This window comes from Hyperoodon ampullatus (genome assembly GCF_949752795.1).
Source record: "Hyperoodon ampullatus genome assembly, chromosome: 13".
Taxonomy (NCBI): Eukaryota; Metazoa; Chordata; class Mammalia; order Artiodactyla; family Ziphiidae; genus Hyperoodon; species Hyperoodon ampullatus.
Genome location: NC_136926.1, coordinates 695,079 through 718,376, shown reverse-complemented (window position 1 = coordinate 718,376; position 23,298 = coordinate 695,079). Strand labels below are relative to the sequence as shown.

Here is a 23,298-nt window from a genome sequence, read left to right as displayed (position 1 = left end):
ACTTCTGATCAAGAAAAAGCAAGACAGAAGCAGCCGCATAGCACAGGGAGATCAGCTTGGTGCTTTGTGACCACCTAGAGGGGTGGGATAGGGAGGGTGGGATAGGGAGGGTGGGAGGGAGATAAGGGGATATATGTATAGCTGATGCACTTTGATATAAAGCAGAAACTAACACACCATTGTAAAGCAATTTTACTCCAATAAAGATGTTAAAATAAAATACTGGGAAAAAAAGAAAAAGCAAGAGAGAGGAAAAAAATACATTGCCAGTATCCAATATGAAATGGGATATCACAACAGATTTTACATGAAAGTAAATAATGTAAAAAAAGGTTATGCAATAGGCAAACACATTTGACAGTTTAGATAGTAAGGATAAATTCCTTACAAATCACAACTTAAATTGGATATAAGAAGAAGTAAAAAGCAAATTAGTCCTAAATCTATTGAAGAAATTGAATCCAAAATTAAAAACCTTTCCACAAAGAAAGCTTGAAGTCTAGATGCCTTCCCTAGTGAATTCTTCTGAAATTTAAAGAAGAAATAATTCCAATTCTATAAAATTTTGCAGGGAATAGAAAAAGTGAGACAATGCTTCCCAATACTTTTTTTGAGACCTGCATAACTTTGGTGCCAAAATTCAACAAACACACTAGAAAAAAATGAAAATGTAGACATTTATTTCTCATGAACAGAGATGCAAAAATCCTAAACAATGAATTAACAGATGGAATCTAGTGATATATAAAAATTATATCATGATCAAGTATGGTTTATTGTATCCATGCAAGGATGGTTTAATGTTAAAAAAAACAAACAAACCCCCAAAACAGGGGATTCCCCTGGTTGTCCAGTGGTTAAGACTCCAGGCTTCCAGTGCAGGGGGCATGGGTTTGATCCCTGGTCAGGGAACTAAGATCCCACATGCCACGTGGTGCAGCCAAAACAAACAAACAACCCACACACACTGAGATCCATACAGTTACAGAGAGAAAAACCAACCTGAGACACAGAAAAAAAGTGATGAAATTAAACAGGTATTTATAGCAAAAGCTCTTAAATCTAGTAATAGGAACTTCCTTAATCTGATAAAGCATATTTACAAAAGAAATCTATCACAGACACTTCATGTTGCAAACACATCATGATTTCATTTCAGGTGAAATACTTAATGCTCTCTCCCTGCATATAAGAATAGAAAAAATTACAACTATTACCTCTTTAATTCAACATTGGAAAGAAGGAAAGAAAACTTAGCCATTTCTATACAATAAGGTTATGTGCTTAGAAAACCAAAAAAAAAAACCTGAAGATAAACTGTTAGAATTAAGTGAATTTAGCAGAGTTGCTAGGTAGAATGTCAGTGTACAAAAGTCAACTGTATTTCTGTATATTACAAAACAATTAGATAACTGAACTAAAAGTACCATTGACAATAGCATCAAAAATATTGAATGATTAGAAATAAGTCTAAAGAAAGGTGTGATAAGCCTCTATACAGAAAACTGCAAAATATTGCTTGAAATTTCATGAGCGAGATCTATTTTGTATTTGTGGATTGGGAGACTCAGTATTGTTCTCAAACATTTCCCAGGGACTTCCCAGTGCAGTGGTTGAGAATCTGCCTGCCAATGCAGGGGACACGGGTTCGAGCCCTGGTCTGGGGAGATCCCACATGCTGCGGAGCAACTAAGCCCATGCACCACAACTACTAAGCCTGTGCTTTAGAGCCCACGAGCCACAACTACTGAAGCCCACGTGCCTAGAACCCATGTTCCACAAGAGAATCACCACAATGAGAAGCCCACAGAGCACAACAAAGAGTAGCCCACATTCGCTGCAACTAGAGAAAGCCCACGCACAACAACGAAGAACCAAGGCAGCCAAAACTAACTAAATAAATGAATTTATATTAAAAAATTTCCCAAATTGATCTATAAATTCAGTGCCATCTCAAAGTCCTGGTAGATGCATTTTTGTCAAAATTAACGAGCCGATTCTGAAATTCCTGTGAAGATGCAAAGGGTGAAGCATAGCAAAGACAAAGAGGAGGAAAATTGAAGGATACACACTGAATATCGACTTATCCCATGATTAAAATAGTATGGTTTTATGTAAAGCTAGACAAACAAACAGACCAAGGGAACAACAGATCAGATAGCATAGAAGCAGACCCACACATGTACCATCATCTGATTTAAGGCAAAAAGTGCCACTGTAGTGCAATGGTGAAGACTCTTCAATAAATCAGTTGAGGGCTTCCCTGGTGGCGCAGTGGTTGAGAGTCCGCCTGCCGATGCAGGGGACGTGGGTTCGTGCCCCGGTCCGTGAAGATCCCACATGCTGTGGAGCGGCTAGGCCTTTGACCCATGGCCACTGAGCCTGTGCGTCCGGAGTCTGTGCTATGAAACAGGAGAGGCCACAACAGTGAGAGGCCCGCGTACCGCGCAAAAAAAAAAAATAATAAAGTAAATAAATAAATGAATCAGGTGAATTGGATGTCCTATGGGGGGGGGAGTTGACACACCCATACCTCGTACCATAAGTTAAAATTATTTCCAGATTAATTGTACACCTAAATGTAAAGGGGGAAAACAGACCTTCTAGAAGGTTACATGGGGGAAATTTGGTAGCATTTGAGAAGGCAGATCAAGTGCAAAAAAGGCAAAGCTAACATTTGGTGACTTAATTCCAGGGTGGTCACCGTGGGGGGATAGTGACTGGAAACCACCATGAGAGAGCCTTGAAGCGTGCTGGAAATGGTGAGGACACAGTATCTGCATGTGTGGTAAAATCAGAGGTAAACCCTAAAGATCTGTGCACTTTATGTAACTTACAAGGATAGAAAATCAAAATCATCAAGAACTTTCACAATGTGCTTTCATTTTCTTGGACTTGTATGTCTGTTCAACTTTTCACTTGTAATATTATCTTAATTTTAAATTCTTTTGGTTAAATATCTATTCAGGCTTTTTTCAATGACAAAAATAGATAAATAGATTGATATTTTTCCTGCTCTGGACAGAGTAGGCAATCAACAGGTCCTGAGAGGATGGATTCCTCAAATGTAGGGACACTCACTCATCTGTGATGTCAGTGTCCAGCCTGGGCCTGGAGTGTAACAAGCATCGTTACTGAGTAACGATAACGTAGTGCGCAGCGAAATCTCCCTCCTTGTCTCCCACCCTCCGAGTCAGTGTGCTGCTGGGTGACATGAAAACCAGCACTTGGGGGCCAGATGGGAGTGGGCTAACCTCAAACCCACCCTCTACCAGTTCTGTGACTAGACCAGTGACTTAACCTCTCTGATGGGCATCTTGTCCTATGGGAATGATGGCAAAATACCCACCTCACAGAGTCCCGTGTGCTCAGTGAGTAGACCCTGGGCTCTGAGTCCCTGTCCCCACCCTGCACCTCCACCAGAGGGAAAGAAGGTTTGTAGCAGGTGAAGTGGCCCTTGTTTGGGTACAGCACCACTGCCCAGCCACCTCTGAGCCTGAAGCAGAAGGAAAAATCGGTAATACTCATCTCATCTTTAAAATATTTTCTTAAATATTTTGTTCATCATGGATTTTCTAGCCAAAAAAAAAAAAAAAAAAGCATTCCTAGTGCCTCTGGGTCAGCATGTTGGGAGGGTCTTCCTGTTCCCTGCCCCACCTGCACCTGCCATCCTCCATGAAAGGAAGGACAGTGAGTCACTCTTTCAAGCTCTGGTTTACGTTCCCTCTGTCCTCATCACTCTACCCAGACGTCACACATCCCCTCCTCTCTTGTTCTGTCAGGCATCGGTTTCCCAAGGGTGTTCCCCAGACGGCCCGCTCTCCGTAGTTCTGTGAACCCACGAACGGCCCAAAGGACTGGTTTCCAATGGCTACAAGCACCCCAATATACAGACAGACTAGACAAATCTGACAAATCTGCCAGGGGGTACTTACCCTGGGGCTTCGAGAAGGCTTCCTGGAGTGTGTGGGTGGGTGAGCAACTCCCTCAGGCGGACCTCTGGGAACCAAGGTAATCCCCTGGAGGGAAGAGGGGTTCAGGGTGAAGTAGAGGTTCTTAGGAGGCTGTATCTAGATGGGCTGGCAGCCTTCCGTGGATCAGGGATTTTTAAAAATGTGTTCAGGGGCTTCCCTGGTGGCGCAGTGGTTGAGAATCTGCCTGCCAATGCAGGGGACACAGGTTCGAGCCCTGGTCTGGGAAGATCCCACATGCCGCGGAGCAAGTAGGCCCGTGAGCCACAACTACTGAGCCTGCGCGTCTGGAGCCTGTGCTCCACAACAAGAGAGGCCGCGATGGTGAGAGGCCCGCGCACCGCGATGAAGAGTGGCCCCCGCTTGCCACAACTAGAGAAAGCCCTCACACAGAAACGAAGACCCAACACAGCCCTAAATAAATAAATAAATAAATAAATTTAAAAACTGACGCTGTGAAGGGGAGCTAGGAAATTCTTTAAAAAAAAAAAAAAAAAAAAAAAAAAAATGTGTTCAGCTACTCATGATGGGGGAAAGTACATGAATGGCCAGGACATTTCTGAAAAGGAGAAGTCCTAAGGGGGGTGTTCCCTTACCAGATTTTGAATGTGTTAAAAGCGAACAGTGCCGGTAAGAAACAAAATGGTAAAGAAGATAGTGCGTGTAGAGTACTGACTCATTTAATGATCTCAAACCAAAGAGGAAAGAGGGCCTGTTATTATTGCAAATCATAAACTTTACCAAGAGGAGAGAAGGTACAGGATCAGTACCTTGTCCAAAGTCACACAGCTATTAAGCAATTAAACTCGGAGTCCACCCCAGGTAGCCTGGGTCCAGAAGAGAATAGAAAATCTGGAAATAGCAGGTAAGTATGCCTTAGGTTGCTTTATGTGGTAATGATTGCATTTCAGACTAGTGAGCATGGAAGAGAGAGACGGCCTCTATTTACAGTGGGTGTTGGATAATTACCTTTTGGCCTACCTTTTGTTGGAAGATCAGACCTCTATTAAAAATGAAGCTTATGAAGAGTTGGCCCTGATTTAGAATACTTGAAATTATTATGTGCTTAAGTTAAGAATGTATGCTTTTGAGTCTGACAGTTAAAGGAGGCCACTTATTGGTTGGAAGTGTTTTAAATGCACTGGGACCTATTTCCTTTTTAGTAACAAGGGAACATAACTCACTCAGAGGGGGCTTGGGAGGCTCAAATAAGACAATGTTTGTAAACAATAACTTCTCACCTGGCAGCCAAAAAAAGTAACTGATTTTATAACAATGAACTAGAATCAAAAAATTTGTTGAATTACATTTAAATTTAATAACGTAGGTACTTGAACATTTTGGTTTCCATTGAGGTTTTAACTTCATTGATGCTTCACGGGTGGAGTGCAACCAGGAATATGCTCACTGAGCACCAGCCGGTCCTGGAGAAAGGGCCTGTGATCGCATTCCCACAACAGGAGGGTTTCCTGCAGCAAATCTCCAATTTCCTCTCTGTTCACCCATGTCCGCCTTAGTGTACTTGGACGGTGGGGATTGCTTCCCCCAACCCTGTGGTCTACGTTTTTTCTCTCACTTCTTGAAAAGAACCTTAAAACGAGAAAAAGAGACGATTATCTTTTTATAAAAATTAGAAAACATGGATAAGCAAAAGAAGAAACTTTAAAAGCCAAATTAAAGAAATAAAACAATAATTTTGTCACCCGGTAGCAACCAGGGTTTAAGAACGTGGCACACATCATTTTGTGTCCGCACTTTTCAGATGGGCTCGTCTCACTCACATTGCTTTGTAACAGCCGTTTTTATTGTACACTGTATCACTAGTCGGGTCAGGAAGCTATCTTTCTCCGCGCAACTACTAATTACCCTCCAGGAGCCCATCCTGTTTCTGAAATGTGGTGTTTTTAGCAATATTCTACCAGACTCTTGGGTCGTTTCCAGATTTTCAAGTGAACAAACGCTTAAATGTTTCTCTTTCTGCCGAAGTCTTTTGCGTAAATTCAGGCATGAGCTTTGACGTCAGAGAATTTTTGCCCTGACCACCCTTTCAAAAGCAACTTGAAACCTTCCTGGTCTCCCCTCTCGAGCGCCTTCCGGCTCGCTGTGTGCAACATCTCCCCAAACTAAACTGCACAGGGGAGAGGCCAGACCGTGTCCGAGCCAGGATGGCGGCACTTCAGAGGCTTCCCCTGCGTGGCTGACCAGGGTCACCGAGAACTCGAGCCCCCAGCCCCCCACCGCCGCGAAGGCCTCTCCGCCGCGCGCAGCTGTGCCCCAGGGTCAAGCGGGGGTGGGATCCCCGGGGGCCTCCGGCTGGGGGTGCGGAGGCACGGGAGAGGCGGGGGTGTCTACCCCCCGGGCTGCGACCCCAGCCGGGCTTTGTCTCCGCAGAGCTCCAGGGCGGTGGCGTGGGGTTAATCCAGGGTCACAGCTTCCTCCGGATGCAGGGGCGGGGGTCGTGGCGCCCTCTCCTCCACACGAGCCCAGGACCCCCAGGACCCCGGCTCCGCTCCTTCTGGGGCTTGAGGACGCGCAGAACCAGGCTGGATGGCGCCTCCGACGCCCCCCCTCGTCCCCCAACCTGCCGGCTCCCGTGCAGCCCCCTGAATGCCACGGACCCCCGAGAACCTCTCGGCTCCCTAAGAACCACCCAAACGCCCCGAACCCAGGCGGGCGGACCCGCAGGCCCCTGTGACTTAGGGGGCGCAGGGCACGGGCGGGGGTCATCGGGCGGGGCCCTTGCAGGGATTGGCGGAGGCCTCGATACTCTGTATCAACCGCGCCTTCCCACCGCCTCCCCGGACGTGCGGGCGGAGCACGTGCGCGCCGAGCGTGGAAGCGGCCCCGGGCGCCTGGCGGGGGTGAGTTGGGGCGTGCGGATGAAGGTGAGTGAACGAGAGGGGCGTCCGGGCGACGGTGACTGAGTCCGGCGTCCAGGGCGGGCCGCCCGGGAGGCTTCTCGGGCCCCGCGGGGAGAAGGGCGCCGGGAGAGGTCTTGCGGCGCAGGGCCACGGCCAGACGGAGGTGTCTGGGCAGGACGCAGAGCATAGCCGCCTGCCCCCCGCCCCCTCCGGGCCGGGTCCCCTCAGTGTTCGGGGTACCCCCCGAACCCACTTCCTTCCCGAACTCCAGGACCCTCTCCATGAGCTCGGCCCTTAGCCTCCTTCCCGCCCTTCCTGGAGCCGGGTGGGGCGGGGCTGTCGGCGCTGGGGAACATCCGGGTCCCTCGAAGGGTGCGGGGTCGCGGGCCTCCTGCAACTCACGACGGGAAGAAACGTGGGGCCCTGAGGCAGGAGCCCGTGACAAGGCGCTGAGGCCCGGAAGCGGCGGCGAGAGCGCGTCCCCTGGCGGGCGCCCTGGAAGCCCTGCCGGGAGGAAAGAGCTGGAAGTAGGCCAGACCCTCCGCCGGGAGCGCGGCAGTTCTCCGCAGGTTCTCTCAATCCTTGCGGACAGCGCTTTGGCAGCAGCGACTGAAAACGCGCCCTTTACCCTCGCCTCCAGGAGCCTGTTCCACAGAAGTGAGGTAGTTGTGGACACAGGTCTGCACGTGCTGTTTGAAAACGCCGTCGCCAGCTACCTCAGCGGCCGCGGCTGGCAAGCTGCCGGCGTGCGTTATGGCCGCGCCTCGCACGGGTGCTTTGCAGGACCCGGCGCAGACCGGGAGTCATGCCTGCGGTGCTGGCCCGATTGAGTATCGCCATAAGCAAACTCTCTCTGCTGTTAAAACTTGGTGTCTGTTTGCATAGTTAGACGGTAGTGTTTTAGAACAATGCAAAGCCTTCGATCCAGCTTGCCGTGGCTCACCTGTTTGCGTCGGGGTGGGAGGGCGGCAGAGCGGGCTTTTGGGGTGCAACGGGCCACACGGAAGCCAGCCTGGCCGGGCCCCCGCCCTCGGGCCTTTGCAGGTTACCTCAGCTCTCAGCCTGTGCCTCACCGGGCAGAGCGGGAAGCTTGGTGTCCGCGGCGCTGTGAGGGCAGGGAGCCCAAACTCCAGCAGGGCTGCGCTGGAGGCCGGCACGTGTTCACTTCTTTGTCTCGGTGCCTTCCCTCCCTCCCCCCCTTCACTCTTTCTCTCTTTCCTTGTTTTCGTCCCTCCTTCTTTCCTTCTTCCCTTCCCTTTCTAACTTTATTAATTTGTCGGACTAGAGCAACCCTTAAACGTTTGTGGTTTTCAAATATAAGGGTTTTTCCCCCCCAAAATTAAAATAGTTAAAAGCGAATTTTGCTGGTCCCGCCTCAGCGGGCCTCTGACTCCCTCCGAAGGAGCGCCAAGGGCGTCTGCGCAGCCCCTGGCCCGCGGCCCCGCCCAGCCGCTCCAAGAGGCCTTGCTCTCCATCTGGCAGATGCTGGGGGGATCTGATGACCCCAGCGCAGGTGGGCCCGCCCCCCATAGACCCCGGAGAAGGAAGGAGGAAACGCAGTGACAAGCGGTGTGAGAAGTGGGGGAAACACAGAGGTGGCACGGCGGGTGAGGGGCACGAGGGCACCCGACAGAGGTTCCAGGCGTGCGGAGTGAGAAGTCTGGCAGCAGAGCAGCGAGCTGGGTGGGCCTTGGTGCACCGCCGGGGTCTACGCTGTTGCGGGGGGGGGCCCTGACGCGCCACGATACAAGTACCTGTGGCGGGAGAGAGGCATCGCATTGTTGGTCTGAGGATTGATGTGCAGTCAGCCGATCAGCGATGGTGGTGGTCCTGACTGTCCTTTTGTTTGCAGACGGGTCCAACCCGACTCGGGATGCAGAGCTTCCTGCAGCTGCTGAGGGGAAGCGGAGGTGCTGGCCTGCCCTTGGCGGACCTGGTGACCCTCGCCGGCAGGCTGTGCCGGGAGGTACAGTACGACCCCGCCCAGGTGCAGCCCTTGGTCGCTGCCGTGCTGGACAGCCAGCTCCGCCTGTACCTCTTGGACAATGCGGACGTGGCCCTGGTGTGCGCCAGCGTGCTGGCCCAGCAGGAACAGCACCGGGCTGCCTGCCAGCTGCTAGAGGTAGGACCGGGGTGGGGCGGGGCGGGGAGAGGGCCAGCAGCCCACACCAGCCTGAAGACGACGGAAATGCCCGGAAGTCAGCAGGAGCCTGGGGAGAGCTGCTATAAACCGAGCCAGGGCCGTTCACTCTCACTGTACTAAGTTCTAACTTGCCTGCTAACCTGAGACGGAACTGTCCATCTATCGAATCCCTCTGGTCCTGGACCAGTGGTCCTGGCTTGGAAAGTTGGCACTCCGGTTAGTGAGGCAAGCAATGAAACAGACCCAGGACCGCAGTCCCTTAGCTGCTGGTCTGCATTTGGGAACTCTGAAACCACAAGTATCTTTGTCACTCCTCTGGTGGTACTTTGAACCTCAACTCAATTGGCATCAAACCTGAGCTGCATTGATGGGAAACTATTTATGTCTTTATTTATCCACTTAATGTTACTGCGGTACGTTTTGCTACCCAAATCCTGGTATGTTTGCTTGCAGGATGCTTCCTGTCCTAGATCATACTGGGATAGTGCAAATTATGTAGTATATACCTGTGTTACTTCCTAAAGTGTGAGGAATTCTGAATTCCAAAATACATCTGGCTCAAAAGGTTTTAATAAGAGATTTGGGGGCCTGTGTTTCCCTTTTTCACTCCATATTACAGTCCATGCATAACTCATGCTGAGTTTACCTTTAAGATACTAAACTCTGCCCAGTTCTTTGTTTTTGCTCCCTCTCCCCCAAGCCCTGCGGCACCCTCCTGGCGCTCACGCCCCACTACCGTGTCCTCTCCTGCCCCCTCTATCTATTAGTCTTCACGTAGCAGCCAGAGGCAGTTTTAAAACTGAGGATGGGACCACGGTACGTGCCGAGGCGCGGGCCCAGAGCCTGCCGTCCCGTCCTGGCTCCCGCACAGTGGCTGTGCTGGCTGCTTGCGGTTCTGGAACTCCCGAGATCTTTGTCTTTTGACCTTTGTGCATGCCGTTCCCTCTGCCAGAGGCTGGACACCACTCTGTGTGGCTGGTGCCTTCCTCCCTGTCTGGTTTCTGCTTTAAATGTCACCCCGTCGAGCTGGTGCCTCCTTTATTCCCAAGGACTTAAGGGAGCCCTCATCCCCCTCTGTGGCTCCTTCCTCAGCTCACGGTTAGAAACCTGTCTTATTTTTCGTTCCGTGATCCGCCTCCCCTCCTGCACTGCAGGCCCCAGGAGCAGGGGTGCGTTAGTTCTGCTCATTAAAGGATCCCCAACACCCAACATAACACCTGGAACATAAGAGGGCTCAGCCTTCCACATGTTAGAATAAATGGGTGAACACACAGGGCTGAAGTAGCTGTCGTGAAGGCAGTCAGTGATGGAATGTGAGTGTGACATCAGTGATGAAAAACTCCCAGGAGAGGGACTGTAACTCAGGATGGTCCAGAAGTGTCTCTGAGGAAGCGATGTGTTCTGAGCCCTGAGAGAAAGGATGGGGCTACCGCATCAAGAAAGGGCATTTCCCGCCAAGGGCCACTCCTGCAGGTGGGGAGGCTCCAAGTGGGTTCCCTGTCTGACGGTAGTGCTGATGTCTCCATCCTGGCAGGAGACTGCAGGCCTCAGCCCAGCAGAATGGGCTTTTTCTGATGCTGTTGAGAGAAAGCTAAATGATTCTCAGCACCTCCCTCACCAAGATGGGCCTGAGAACACTGGGGTTAAAGGCATGAACCACATACTGACCACAGGGGCTGTGTCCAGGGGAGGCCCACACTCAGCGTCCTTGGCCATCGCTAAAGTCTGGTTACATGACCAAGCCGCACTGGGTTGGGGAGCTGTCACTGGCACAGACCGGGACCCCTTCGTCCCCCTCAGCTCAGAATGAACTCACTGAGCCCCAGGGGCCCGCCCTGCTGGTGGGAGAGAAAGGCCTTTCACGCAAGACGGGGATCAAGCCTCAGGCGCCTCGCCTGACCATGTGGTTCTCAGCGGCTTGGCCTCTTGTGTGCTATGGCCACAGCCCGGAGTTGGCCTTCCCCTTGCCTGGCCCTCACCTGGGGGGGCGAGGGAGAGCTGTGCCTGCCTCCCATTCGTGGGAGGGCCTGCTGGGACAGGAGCCCGGCCATGGGGCTCATGCCCTCGGCGCGGGGCACCAGCGAGCGGGTGTTCTTAGTGGTCAGGCTGGGTGTACAGCGGGGCTCCGGGGCAGGTGAGTGTGCTGGGTCTCAGCAGGCTCTTGTCCACAGGGATGCCGGGTGCCGGGTGGCAGCCTGAAGCTGGTGCAGCTCTGGAATGACATCCAGTACCATCTGGTCATGAAGAGGCTCGGCGTGGCCACACTGACCCCGGTGCAGAAGTTCCGGTGCAGGAAGAGGTAGGCACCGGCCTTTATTGGCACTTATTCCCTGGTGCTCCCAAGGGATTTGCCCTCCAAGACCACAGAAGGACTTAGGTGAAGTAGAGGCAGGGAGATAAGAGAAAGCAGTAATAGACAGAGGGTAATAGGCTCCACAGCAGCGGGTGCCCGCCACTGAGCCTCCTCTCCACCGCTCGGCTGGCTGTGGGGATGCTTTCCTACGTGTGCCTGCAGGGCGAGGACAGGGAGCTGTTCCCAGGACCCAGGCCAAAAGTTGTAGCTGCAGCAGGAGCCGCTGCCTGTCAGTGAGGGCCCTGCAGTGAGGGAGGCAGCAGGTGGGCACCCTGATCTCACTCGCTTCCTGCAGGATGGGTGCCCCTCAGCTCCGCTAACCCCATGGTCAGGCTCTGCAGGTGCCTGGCCCGGATCCCAGCACGGCCCCTCAGGGCTGCAGGACCTCTAAAAGAGAGATAAAGGTGAGGGTCTGCCAGCATCACATGAGATACACATAGTGCTTAGAAGGCCATCTGGTACATGGTGGCTGCTGGATAGATGATAATATTTACCACCGTGACCATTATCAGCACTCGGTACACGTCACGACTGCTAGTTACCATCATTGCCACCATCACCGTTCATGGATGAGGACACCAAGGCACAGAAGAATTAGTCACTTGCCTGGTTACATGCTACAGAGATGCAAAGGCAGGATTCCAGCCTAGACGTCGAGACTGTAGAGCCTTTGTTCTTGACCTTGGGTGTCCCCCACTGGCCAGGAGGGGCTGCAAGTCTTGCTCTGAGCTCCTGAAAGCCCAAGTGACAGGAGTTTCTGAGCCATGGACCTGGTTGATGAAAGAAGAGATGGATTCCTTTTGGATCAGACAGAATTTTTCTCATGGTGCCCGCCAGATACGTCCTCAAAGCCCAGCAGTTAATCAGCCTTGAGGTCTTCAGGGATGCAGTCAGGTCCCTCCATATAGGCTCTTACAGCCTGCCAGAGGGTGGCTCAGCAAAGTAAATGCCTTGGGGACCAGCATGCAGTGTTTGTGAAGAGGCCCCTGGTTGCTGCGCGTTACTAGAGGTGCTGGGGCCCTGCTGTCCTGGAGCTGCCTGCGGGTGTGGATGATGGACAGTAGACCAGGAAACAAAGCAGATCCCGTAATTGAGAGCAAGGAATGCTAGACGGAACTCGTTCAGTAGAGGGCTGTGACTCACTGGCCCTCTGCTTGTGGTAGGGCTGCAGCACAGGGCTGAGCCTTGGAGAGGCCTGAGCACAGGGAAGGCGTGCTCTGGGCATAAGAAGGGGTGACACTGGAGTTACAGCAGATGGTTAGTGCAGGAGCAGAGGTGGGAGGTTCTTGGAGTTTCTGGGAGTGGCCATGGCTGGGGAAAGAGTTGTGTCAGGATTGACTCTAGAGGATTTGCCGATAGGTTGAATATACTGGAGAAGGTAAAGAGAATAAACCTGGCTGCAGGGCTCTTGGCCTGATGGGCAGGGACGTGGTGGTCTCTCACTGGGATGTGCAGGGGACGGTGTGGGGAATGGGTGATTGAGCTCCACTGGGATGTGTGGGGTGTGTTTTCGATGTTCATGGGGGTTTGTTCAGTTGGCATTTGGGTAGCGAATATTGTATAGACCGGTGCTGTTTGTTTATATGTCACTTTTTTCTTTTGGAAAAATTCTAGTATACACTCAGTAAAGAGGGCAGCATCACCAACCTCAGCACCCCCATCCCCCAGCTTTACCAGTCACGGCCACTGGTCAGTGAGTGGTACCGGAAACCCTGGTGAAAGTGTGGGGTGTGGGCCCGGGCAACACGAGACCCCTCCCTTGTTCAGGGGATGGACCCGGGGACTGCAGCACACAGTCCTTCAGGGGAGGGAGGTGGCCAGTGAGAGGAGAGGAGGTCCAGGGGAGCACAACAGGTGCATTCCGGAGGGGGGGGGTCTGTAACCGCCTCCTCACTGTCCTCATCCAGGAACCCACCGCCCGCCTCCCTCTGCCCTGACGGCCTCAAGAGCCGGAACTTCCCCAGAGAAGTTCGCCAGAAGCTGCAGGACTTTGCTTTGGGTGTGAGCGCCAACCCCAGCAAGGCCGAGCGGGTAAGAGCAGATGAGAGCGAGGCCAGGCAACCCTCCCCTTAGCCTACCCTCTCCGGTCCTTAGGGGACTCTCACCCTTAGGTGACATCACCACCCTTAGGGGATTGACCCGCATCCTCAGCCACACCTCTCCGCCTCCCCAGCGGCCTATCTGCCAGGGCGCTGGCGTTCTCCGCCTGCCCTGAACTGTCCTGGGGACGGCGCCCTTTGGCTGGCAGCCGCCTGCACACGTGGCGGGGTTAGTTTCATCACGGGAGTCTTAATACCTCGTCATCCAGGGTGGCTGCAACAGGTGCTCACTGAGCACTCACCGCGGCCGGGACTCCAGCAGGAGGGATGCGCGGGTGAGCGCTCGGGAGCAGGTGGAGGGGGCAGCAGTAAGAGCATTGCCGCTCATAAAGCTGGCCTGCTCCCTTCTCTCCCGGTCCAATCAGCGGGTCTCTCCCAGTGATCGCCCCGCCCCTTCTCTCCCGGTCCAATCATCAGCAGGGCTCTCCCGGTGATCGCCCTGCCCCTTCTCTCCGGGTCCAATCAGCGGGGCCCTCCCGGAGCTCCGTGCTGTGGCCCGTGGTGGTTCGGATCTGGTTCCTGAGGAAGGACAGGTTCCTGATCGCAGGGTCGGTCGTGGCCGACGCGCTCTCGCACCGGCCCGGCAGGCGGGCGGTCAGTGGTTTGATGGCGCCTCGGGAGGGTCCGGTTTGCAAGCCCTGCCGAGCCCTCCCGGCTGTGAGTGGCCGTCGGGCGGGAGGCGGCTTGAGGAGGAACAAGGCCAGAGGCCGCGGCGCCGGCCCGCGTGATACCCCAGCCGCCCTGTGTCCCGGCCCGCTGGTGTCCCGGCCCCGCGTCTCAGGAGCGGGCTGGGCAAGCGGCGTGTTGTTTCGGGGCAGGAGGACCTGGCCTCGGAGACGCGCTTGACCACGGAGCAGGTCTACAACTGGTTCGCCAATTACCGGCGGCGCCAGAGGGCCCTTGTGCAGCGCGCGGCGCCAGCCCGGGACTCGGTGGAGGACCGCATCGCGAGGGAGGCCGGCCCGCGCCCCCCGCAGCTCACAGGCCAGCCGCACCTTGGCTCTGGGTGCGTGGACAGGCCTCAGTGGTCGGGTGAGTGGCCCCTCTCCCAAAACCTGTGTCTAGGGCCAGGCCGAGGTAGGGTCACTGGTTACAGGACAGGACCCTCTCCGCCAGCCCCCGTCTGCACGTTTGGGACTTCACCCTGTGGGAAGCGAGATCGCTGAAGCTGAGGGTCAGGTTGGGCTCAGGATGGGCCCAGGTGGGGCTGCAGCAGCGTTTTGCATTGAGAGGTTACTTTGCGGCCAGGGCCAGGAGTCAGTGGGAAGTGAGCCAAGCACTAGAATTTAGGGTGTTCTGGGTTCCTAATTATGGGTGTTGGTTCAGACCAAAGACAGATCAGGGGACAAACAAAGAATACTGGGCAGCCAGCATGGCCGTTCTTAACCTGCTGGGAAGGAAGCTGGGACCCTGAGCATCACCCAGCTTCCCCTCCTGTCTTTTAGCAGGACCTGAGGAACGTGGGTCTGTACAGACCCAGGAGACCACCCAAGGGCCGTGGGAGCCACTGGTCCTGGCCCCAGACTTCTCTGGAGACGAGACCATGCCAAAGTCACTAGCTCCCAGGTACTGCCACCCACGTGGGCCATGGGACCGTCCCCTGTTCAGTTCCCCAAAGGCAAACCCGCTGCCCTCGTGGTCTGTTTCTCTTGAGCGTTTGGTATGGCTGGTATATCGTTAGGTTAGTGACAGCCAGCGTCTCTTGAGTTCCTGCTACAGACCAGGCCCTGTCCAGCCGCTTCCCCTCACCCTGTTGCCCCTGTGGTGCTGCACAAACTGCTGTGAAGAGAGTGCCGGCAGCAGCAGGACTGAGTCTGAGTGTGGGACCAGGTCCACATCTGCATAAACATCAAGCTGTGCCCACTTTTTCCATTTACACTTGTGTTTTCAGCATCTCTCATGACACCACCTGGGCTGGCACCTCACGTCCAGGCTGTCACTACCCAGGTGTGTGGCCTTAGGCAGGTTCCCGTGACCTCTCAGTGTCTGCTTTTTCTCACCTGTGAAATGGGGATAGTGATGGACCCTGCCATGCATGTCATGACACAGATTACAGGGGCAGGGGGTTGTTAACAAAAGCCCAGGAGCACCATCTGAGACACAGGGAGCATTTGGGGACTATTTTAATTCTTTAAATTATTAATTGCTGCCTCACATTCCTTTAAGATCCACCTTCATTTAATCATTCAACTATTAGGTTCTTGCTAATCATTTTCAGTCTTCAATATTGTGGAACAATGCTTCATTGAAGGCCCTTGTAGATAAACTGCTAATGTGTCTTAGGTTTCCAGCGGTAGTATTTTTTGTGTCTCTGGAACCCTTGCAGCCCCAGGGAGAACTGTGAAGGCAGTGTGATTGGGGTGGACCCCACAGCCATCTGTGGCTGCGTTGAGTCCGGAGCCCAGATTCCCAAACTGGGCTGGAGTCTCCTCCCAGGCCCCACTACCCCAGCCTGAGGGAGCCTCTGCCCACCAAGGGATGGTGTTTGCTCTGCCCCCCAGGTCTCTGCAGGGTGGTGAGATGTACCAGGAGGGGCCTAGCCACGATCCTGCTGCTCTTCCTCCCATCTGCCCTGGCTCTGGTTTCTGTCCTCTGGCTGCTGGCAGCAACATGCTGGACCCCTCTCTGGGTGCCCCCGAGTCGTGGCTGATGTCTCTTGCACTGGCATCCTCCAAGGAAGTTTCCTTCCAGACTAGGCAACTGATCCACAGTCACGGGCTGGACCTCACGATGCGCCCTGCAGGTGCTCCTCTGGCTGTGTCCATGACCGCTCTTGGTGAGGCCAGCCCCACAGGTGGGTCTACGCTAGACAGACCATGTGTTTCTACATCAGATGCTTCAACTGCTTGTATGTCATTTGACGGGGAAGAATTTTGAGGGGCCAGGACTTTCTGCTTGAATCTCATGTATTTGATTAGACCCCAAACCAGTGCAGTTGGAACAGGCTCTTCCCACCAACAGCCTGGATATTTTTCATTTTATTTTTGTTTTCAAAATAAAATGTGGACGTGACTAAAAAAATAAGATGGTGAGGAAAGAGTTAAAATGAAATGAAATGGCTGCCACCCCTGTACTCCAGTCCCTGTAACTAACCAGTCAACATCTGCTACAACAGAGGAGGGCTGAGCTGTTCAGACTTCCAGCTCTCTCGTCCTAGTTTCTTCCTTAGTTGTAACTGTCGCTATAAATACCTTTAAAGAATACGTATTCAGGTATATATTTTGTGCACCAAACACAGCATCTTGTGACATCCCAGCTTCTAAGGAGGATGTTGGCACTGAACTCAGCCCGTCACCTAAATTTTTTAGTCTTCTGCGGTTCCATACAGGTCGTCTTGTAGTTTGTCATTGCCTCCCTTTTTTCTTACTGCTTTTACCACATCCCTAACTTCTTGCAGTGTGTTAAGCATCCCCTCTGAAGACTTGTTGCTAGGGCCGCCTTCTTCCTGCTCCCAGTCTGGTGTGGAGCCGTCATCCCAGGAGCACCTTTAACTGCTTCCCTGGGTTTGCTTCAGTGTTTCCTTAATTGCAAGTCTTGTTCTTTCTTTCTTGACTCTTGTCATGTTAGAGAATGTCTTTAATTAACTTTATAAGAAAGGGTGCCTGCAAGGTAGTGTCTGTTTCCTTGCATCTTCTGAAATTGTCTTTAAACCGCCCTCAAGTTTGATTAATGACTTGTCAGGGACAGAATTCTGAGTTTAAAATGCTTTTTCCCTTAGAAATTTGAAACCAACATAGCATCCAATTATAGCATCCAATGTTGCCATTTTAAGTTAGATGTCATTCTGATGTTCACATATTTTTCCTTTATGGGAGCTTTATATTTTTGAAGTCTTGGTGTTCTGAAATTTCACAGTGATGGTCCCAGGTGTGAGTCTTTTGAATTCACTTTGTTGTAAAGCTTTTCAATTTAAAGAACCAGAGAACAAGGTCTTCTTTAAGCTCTGGGCACTTTTTGTTATTTTCTTTGATAGTTTCCTCCTTCCAGTTCTCTCTTTAGAGCACACATGTTATTTGGATGTTGGAAATCCTGGACCAATCTCCCAAAATGCTTACCTTTTAAAAAATTTTTCTTTTTTATTGTATGTGCTTTTGTCTTAAACTCTGTCTTCTGATATTTTGACAGTTATACATTTTAAGAGAACTCCAAGCTTTCTTTTCTTTTTTTAAAAATTTTATTTAGTTATTTATTTGGCTGTGCCGTGTCTTAGTTGCGGCACATGGGGTCTGTAGTTGCAGCGTGCAGGCTCTTAGTTGAGGCATGAGGGATCTAGTTCCCTGACCAGGGATCGAACCTGGGCCCCCTGTATTGGGAGCATGGAGTCTTAATCACTGGACCACCAGGGAAGTTCCCCAAGCTCTCTTTTCTTATTTCTGATTTTCCTTTCTTCATAGATCATGTTACCTGTTTTTGTTTTTTTAATAAATTTTTTTAAATAAATTTATTTATTTATTTTTGGCTGCGTTGGGTCTTCGTTGCTGCACACGGGCTTTCTCTAGCTGTGGCGAGCGGGGGCTGCTCTTCTTTGTGGTGTGTGGGCTTCTCATTGAGGTTGCGGAGCATCTGCTCTCGGTGCATGGGCTTCAGTAGTTGTGGTGTGCAGGCTTCAGTAGTTGTGGCTCACAGGCTCTAGAGCACAGGCTCAGTAGTTGTGGCACACGGGCTTAGTTGCTCCGCGGCATGTGGGATCTTCCCGGACCAGGGCTCGAACCCGTGTCCCCTGCATTGACAGGTGGATTCTTAACCACTGCACCACCAGGGAAGCCCTGATTGTATTACTTTTTATAGAGGCAATATCTTATATTTCTCTGAGTATCCTAGTTAGAAGTTTCAGAAAATGTGCTTTCTTGCCTGAAGGGGGGAATGTTGGGGTTGTGGATTCAGGCCCTTCCTTGAACAGAGGAGGAAGAGGTGCCCCAAAGAGGAAGAGCCTGGAGACTCATTTCTCTGACGCAGCTTTTCCATCTGATCGAATTGGTCTTTGATTTCAGAGACCTTTTCTTGTCCATGTTTACTAACAAGGCTGGAGTTGGGATGGGCAGTGGCCAGCCTCATACTGGGAGGAGGGAAGCTGGTCTTCACACCGTGTCCAGCCTATGTGAGGGGTGTGTTCTCTGGGAATTGGAGAGCTCCCTGCTGGTTGCCTGAGCACCTTGCTTTCCCTCCCTCCCTGCAAACCTCTCAGGGTCCTTGGCCCCTGCTTATGCCCCAGCTTCCCTTCAGACACCCCCCACCATGGGATCAGACCTGTGCCCTGCATCTGCAGAACATGGACATCTCCCACCTGCCCATTACCCTTCCCATGACACTCCCTTTGTTCTAGGCTTTGGGCTTTTTATTTCTGTTTTTCTTGGAGGAAGAAGATAAAACCCACTGATCTATTCTGTGTAAACTGGAAATGTTCAAATTAGCACTTAACCATATTTCCTGGACTTCAGACTATCTGTAAAGTTCTGCAGGAAAGGGAAAACAGCAGAAGGCGGAGGTAGAGTCATACACCAAATGGTGAGGAAGGTCTAGGCTCTGGCAGACAGGAGGGAGGACTGTTGTTTGGGGTCTGAGATCAGGGATGCATGCTCATTTTACCACCTGGATAGACTTAGGGCAGCAGTGGACCTTCCTTCTTAGCTCACTTTGCTCCTAAATGTCTGTCGACCCAGAATTGATCACGTCCACGGTGGCTTGCCTTTTAGGGTGAAAGACAGACACCCTGAGAGATTTTCTACAGTATTTTAAGTAGAGAGAAAAGGCAAGGTAAGGTAGTAACACCTGGCACTGCAGTGAAATCATGGGGAAACCCAAGGTGAAAGGGGAGGGCAATGGCCGCAGGCTGGGCCAGCCTGTGGTGAACGGGGGACACCGCGGGGTCTCTCCTCAGACAGCCGCGGTGGGCGTAGGGCGGACTGGGGTGCTGAGTCTTTGTTTGGCGCTGGGGCTGGCGTGAGATCTAGAATGACAAAGAGAAATTTGAGGTCAGCAAAACTTGACTTTGTTTTGGTCTTTGGGAACCGGCGGAGGCCACTGGCATCAGCAGTGGTGGCTGCCCTTTCCTCAGCGCGGGCGCCGAGGCTGGGGGCTGGCCAGGCTGGAGGCCACCTCTCCGCAGAGGCCTGTGTTGTGCTGCATGTAGACTGTGCTCCATTCCCCCAGCACTGGGTTGTGGGATTTCTTCCCGTGCAGGATTCGCTGACCCTCCCAGCATCAACGCCCAGAGCACGTACCTGGAGGAGGGTCCAGGTACCAGCGGTGGCCGAGCAGAACCACAGGCGAGTGGCTTCCTGGTGCCCCAGCCTCCACTGCAGGCTCCTGAGTTCACCCTCACCCAGAGGTAAGCTGCAGAGCCACAGGGCTCAGGTGACACTTCCTACGGGCCGTGGACAGGGTGCCTGGTGCACAGACTCACCATCTCCAACGGTGCAGAGTACGTCCTTTCCTTATGGGTTTCTGGAAACCTCAACAGTCCCCCATCCTACACCTACCGAAAGAAGATGGTAGTCTCTCCCTCAGACAAGCATTGGAGCAGATACGGGCATCTGTTCTGTGGATGGTGCTTAGGCCTTCACACTTGCCCAGAGGTCTCCCTGGGCCCCGGCAGCCTCTTTCAGGCATTTTCTTTTCCCCAAAGACTGTTTTAGCTTCTGGACAGCATCAAGATCCTGATTGTATATTCCAAATTGGAGTTTTAAAGGGACTTGGGACGGCCGTGAACAGCCTAGGTGCTGTGGACTGTGGCCAGTGGAGGCCGTGGCAGCGTCCAGAGACTTCACAGGAGGCGATGTCGGGCCAGGGGTCCTCTGGTGGAGAGGGAATCTACGATGGCGGCCGAAGGACAGGGTCCCCAGGGTTCGGGGTCTCCCAAGTCTGGGAGCAGAAGGCCAGGTACCCAGTGAGGGCAGAATTACTGGGGGACATGGGAGAGAGGGGAGCAGCCTCCCAGGTCACAAGCTCTGCGGGAACGGCCAGATGGTGGGAAAATCCAGACCACGCTGATGGACTCACTTCCATTTATGACCGGGAGCCACAGAGAGCAGCCACAGGGCCCCTCATGGCCTGCTGGGCCTCTCCACTGGCTGTATCACCATTGGACTCCAGTGCCCCAGCTCCTCCTTGCTCTGATCTGGTAACCTAGTTTAAAAACAGCTTTATTGGGATGTAGTTGGCATAAAGTAGACCACCATGTTCAGATGGTGCACAGGACAGTTTTCCAAGTGTGACTTACGTATCTCCTACACACCATAGCTGTGCTGCTAGTCACGGGTCACAGGGCTGTTCCCGCCCCTGCCACCCCAGCACCGAGGACCTGCTTTCTTTAGCTGCGTTTTCTAGAGTTTCATATAAGTGAAATCATACAGTGTAGACTCTTTTTGGGTATGGCTTCTTTCACTCAGCCTGACTACTTTGAGACCTGCCCCTGCTGCTGTGTATCGGCACCCCTTCTCTTGCTGAGTCCGAGTGCTTGGTGTGGATTGTCATCACCTGTTGGGGGGCATTTGGGAGCTCCTGGTTTGGGGCTGCTGTGCACATTCCCGACACGTGGTGGCCTGCGTGTTTGCCTTCGTGTCTCGGGGGGGTGTACACCTAGCCGGGGGGATGACTGGGTCACAGGGTAAGTGTGGTTTGACTTTGAGGGACTGCATGATCATTGTCCCGAGCGGCTGCCCCTGCTTCCCCTGCCGCTCCCCCTGATTTGGTCCTGAGGACCTCTGGGCTCCCTCACGCCTCAGGCCTGTTCCTTCTCGTGACCTTCTCTTCCTTCACATCTCTGCTCACCGCCCCCTCCTCTGTGAGCCTGCCCTGATGTGCCCTCTGACTCCCTGAGCCACCTGCTCAGGGTGTCACACAGGCCCCTCCAGCATCCTGCACACCCGAGGGCCCTGCAGGAGGAGGCCGTTCCCAAAAGAGAGTCCGGCACCAGGAAGGGCTTCTGATGGGCAGAAAGCTCTCAGGGTGTGGCACTCACAGTAAACAGCATGAGCCTCAAACAGGGCCTGGCAAAGGACCTGTCCTGACAGTGTCCCTTTTCCAGCCCCCCGGAGCTGGCCCCGGCCCCGCCTGCCTTCCCTGGCCCTGTGTCGGCCATGGACCTGGGCCAGCCCATGCCCTCCAGCCAGGTGAGGCCTTCCTATGAGGTACCGTGGGTTTCCCTCCTAACTCCTGGGTCCTCAACTTGGGACTTCGGAGTGAATAAAATGGGCAGAGTTGAACATGGGGCAGGGATGCCTCAAGGCTGGACTTTGGTGGAATGAGAACTGGGAGGCAGGTGTCATGGGCGGTGTTTCTTAACGGAGTCCAGAGGGGGTGAGTCCCAGGGTCAGGGGTGACCCAGATGGGAAGGCAGAGCCCACAGAGGGTACCTCCGTGTGTGATGCTGTGTTGGCATTCCAGGTGCAGTGGCCCGATGGCCAGACCTCCAGCGACGCCTTCTGGGGAGCCAGGATGCTCCTTGAGCTTTCAGGGGGCAGCCTGGGCTGAGCTGCCCCTCGGGAGCCTGACCAGTGCTCCAGGGGAGCAACTGTGGACATCTGGTAACACAAGTTACACAGCTCTGTCCCTACAGAAGAAGGAGGTCCCCAGCGTTCCCCGGGCGGGGGTTCTGCTGAGAAGCACTGAGGGCTTCTGAGCCCCCTGCCATGTTTGAATAGTTTGGTTGGCAACTCCCTATACTGCAAGAAGCATCTGAGAAACATTCGTGAAGTCAGAAGTCAAAGGTGGTCTGTTCTACTCAGGCAGCAGCAGCTTGCAGTCAAGCTCCTGGGCAGGCAGGCCCCTCTTCAGAGAGGAGGGTGTGGCACTGCAGCCACCCTCACGCCTGTGCTGTGTCAGGCCGGCCTTCTCCGCCCAGCCCCTTGGTGAGTGCGGCGTGGGCCGCACATAGGCACGTGTACCTTCCCCTCCCCGTTGTTGTGATCTGTTGTGTTTGCCGACCAAGTGTTCTGTTCAATTAAAGTTTAATGTTCTGACACCCCCCTCCCCTGTTCACTTAACTGTCCCGGACACCTGCCCCTCCCAGGCCTGGCCCCCATTGCACAGCGCGAGGGCACTACTCCACGCATCAGGACCTGGTGAGGGATATTCGGATCCTTTCCACCGGCTCCGTGTTATAAGCAGCGTCCCGTGGGCATCTCTGCACTCTGCCCCTTGCCTGGTCATTTTGCCCCGGGAACAAGGAATTGCCCCCAAGGTGGAAGCGGCGTGCCGAGCGCACAGGCCAGGGGCTGAGCTTTGACACCCAGGACTGTCCCCTCCGGGGATGGGCCCTTGACCCTCACCTCCCCATCCTGTTGGTCGACAGAAGTGGTACAGCGGGGAGCAAAGTCAGGTTTGTGCCCTCGGGGCTCACAGGAGAGTGGGGAGAGGCAGAGGGCTACGGGGGCACTTCCAGGTGCTTGCTGGGGGGTGGGGTGACGTGGGGGCAGCTGAGAGCCTGGGATGCCTGAGCGGACACTGGGAGCTCCCCGGGAGCGGTGTCTCAGCTGAGACCACCAGTGCTCCTGCAGCCCGGCACGTCCCGTCTTCCTCGCCAGAACTGCAGGCAGGGCCGAGCATCACGAGTGACAGGCGTGCCACTTGGATGGCCACTCACATTCCAGGTTCCCGGAAACTCGGGCCTTTCAGTTTGAAAACATTTCCGTATTTTGAAACAATTGAAAACTGGCCAAAAGTTGAAAATGGGGTACAAAGATCTTCTTTCCTTTGAGCCATTTGAGAACAAGTTACTGACCTGCCCCATCATATTCCCCTAATACTTTTATGTGTTTCCTTCAGATAAGGAATTCTACACATGCACAGCACCTCCATGGAAATCAGGGAATCAGTCCTGGTGCTTTACCGCCTCCTAATTGGCCAGACCCCATGAGAGTTCAGGTCGTTG

At 53.3% G+C, this 23,298-nt stretch overlaps 1 protein-coding gene across 1 annotated transcript; it reads left to right on the top strand.

Moving 5' to 3' along the window:
- Nucleotides 1–7,113: 7,113 nt before the first annotated feature.
- Nucleotides 7,114–21,899, top strand: ANHX (anomalous homeobox; the record flags this gene model as incomplete). Its single annotated transcript, XM_079717268.1, has 12 exons — nucleotides 7,114–7,578; nucleotides 7,877–7,939; nucleotides 8,235–8,483; nucleotides 8,685–8,954; nucleotides 11,147–11,274; nucleotides 13,236–13,359; nucleotides 14,246–14,459; nucleotides 14,873–14,993; nucleotides 15,929–16,221; nucleotides 19,608–19,755; nucleotides 21,454–21,538; nucleotides 21,813–21,899. The coding sequence occupies 12 exons, from the start codon at nucleotides 7,114–7,116 to the stop codon at nucleotides 21,897–21,899; spliced, it is 2,247 nt and encodes a 748-aa protein (XP_079573394.1).
- Nucleotides 21,900–23,298: the final 1,399 nt, after the last annotated feature.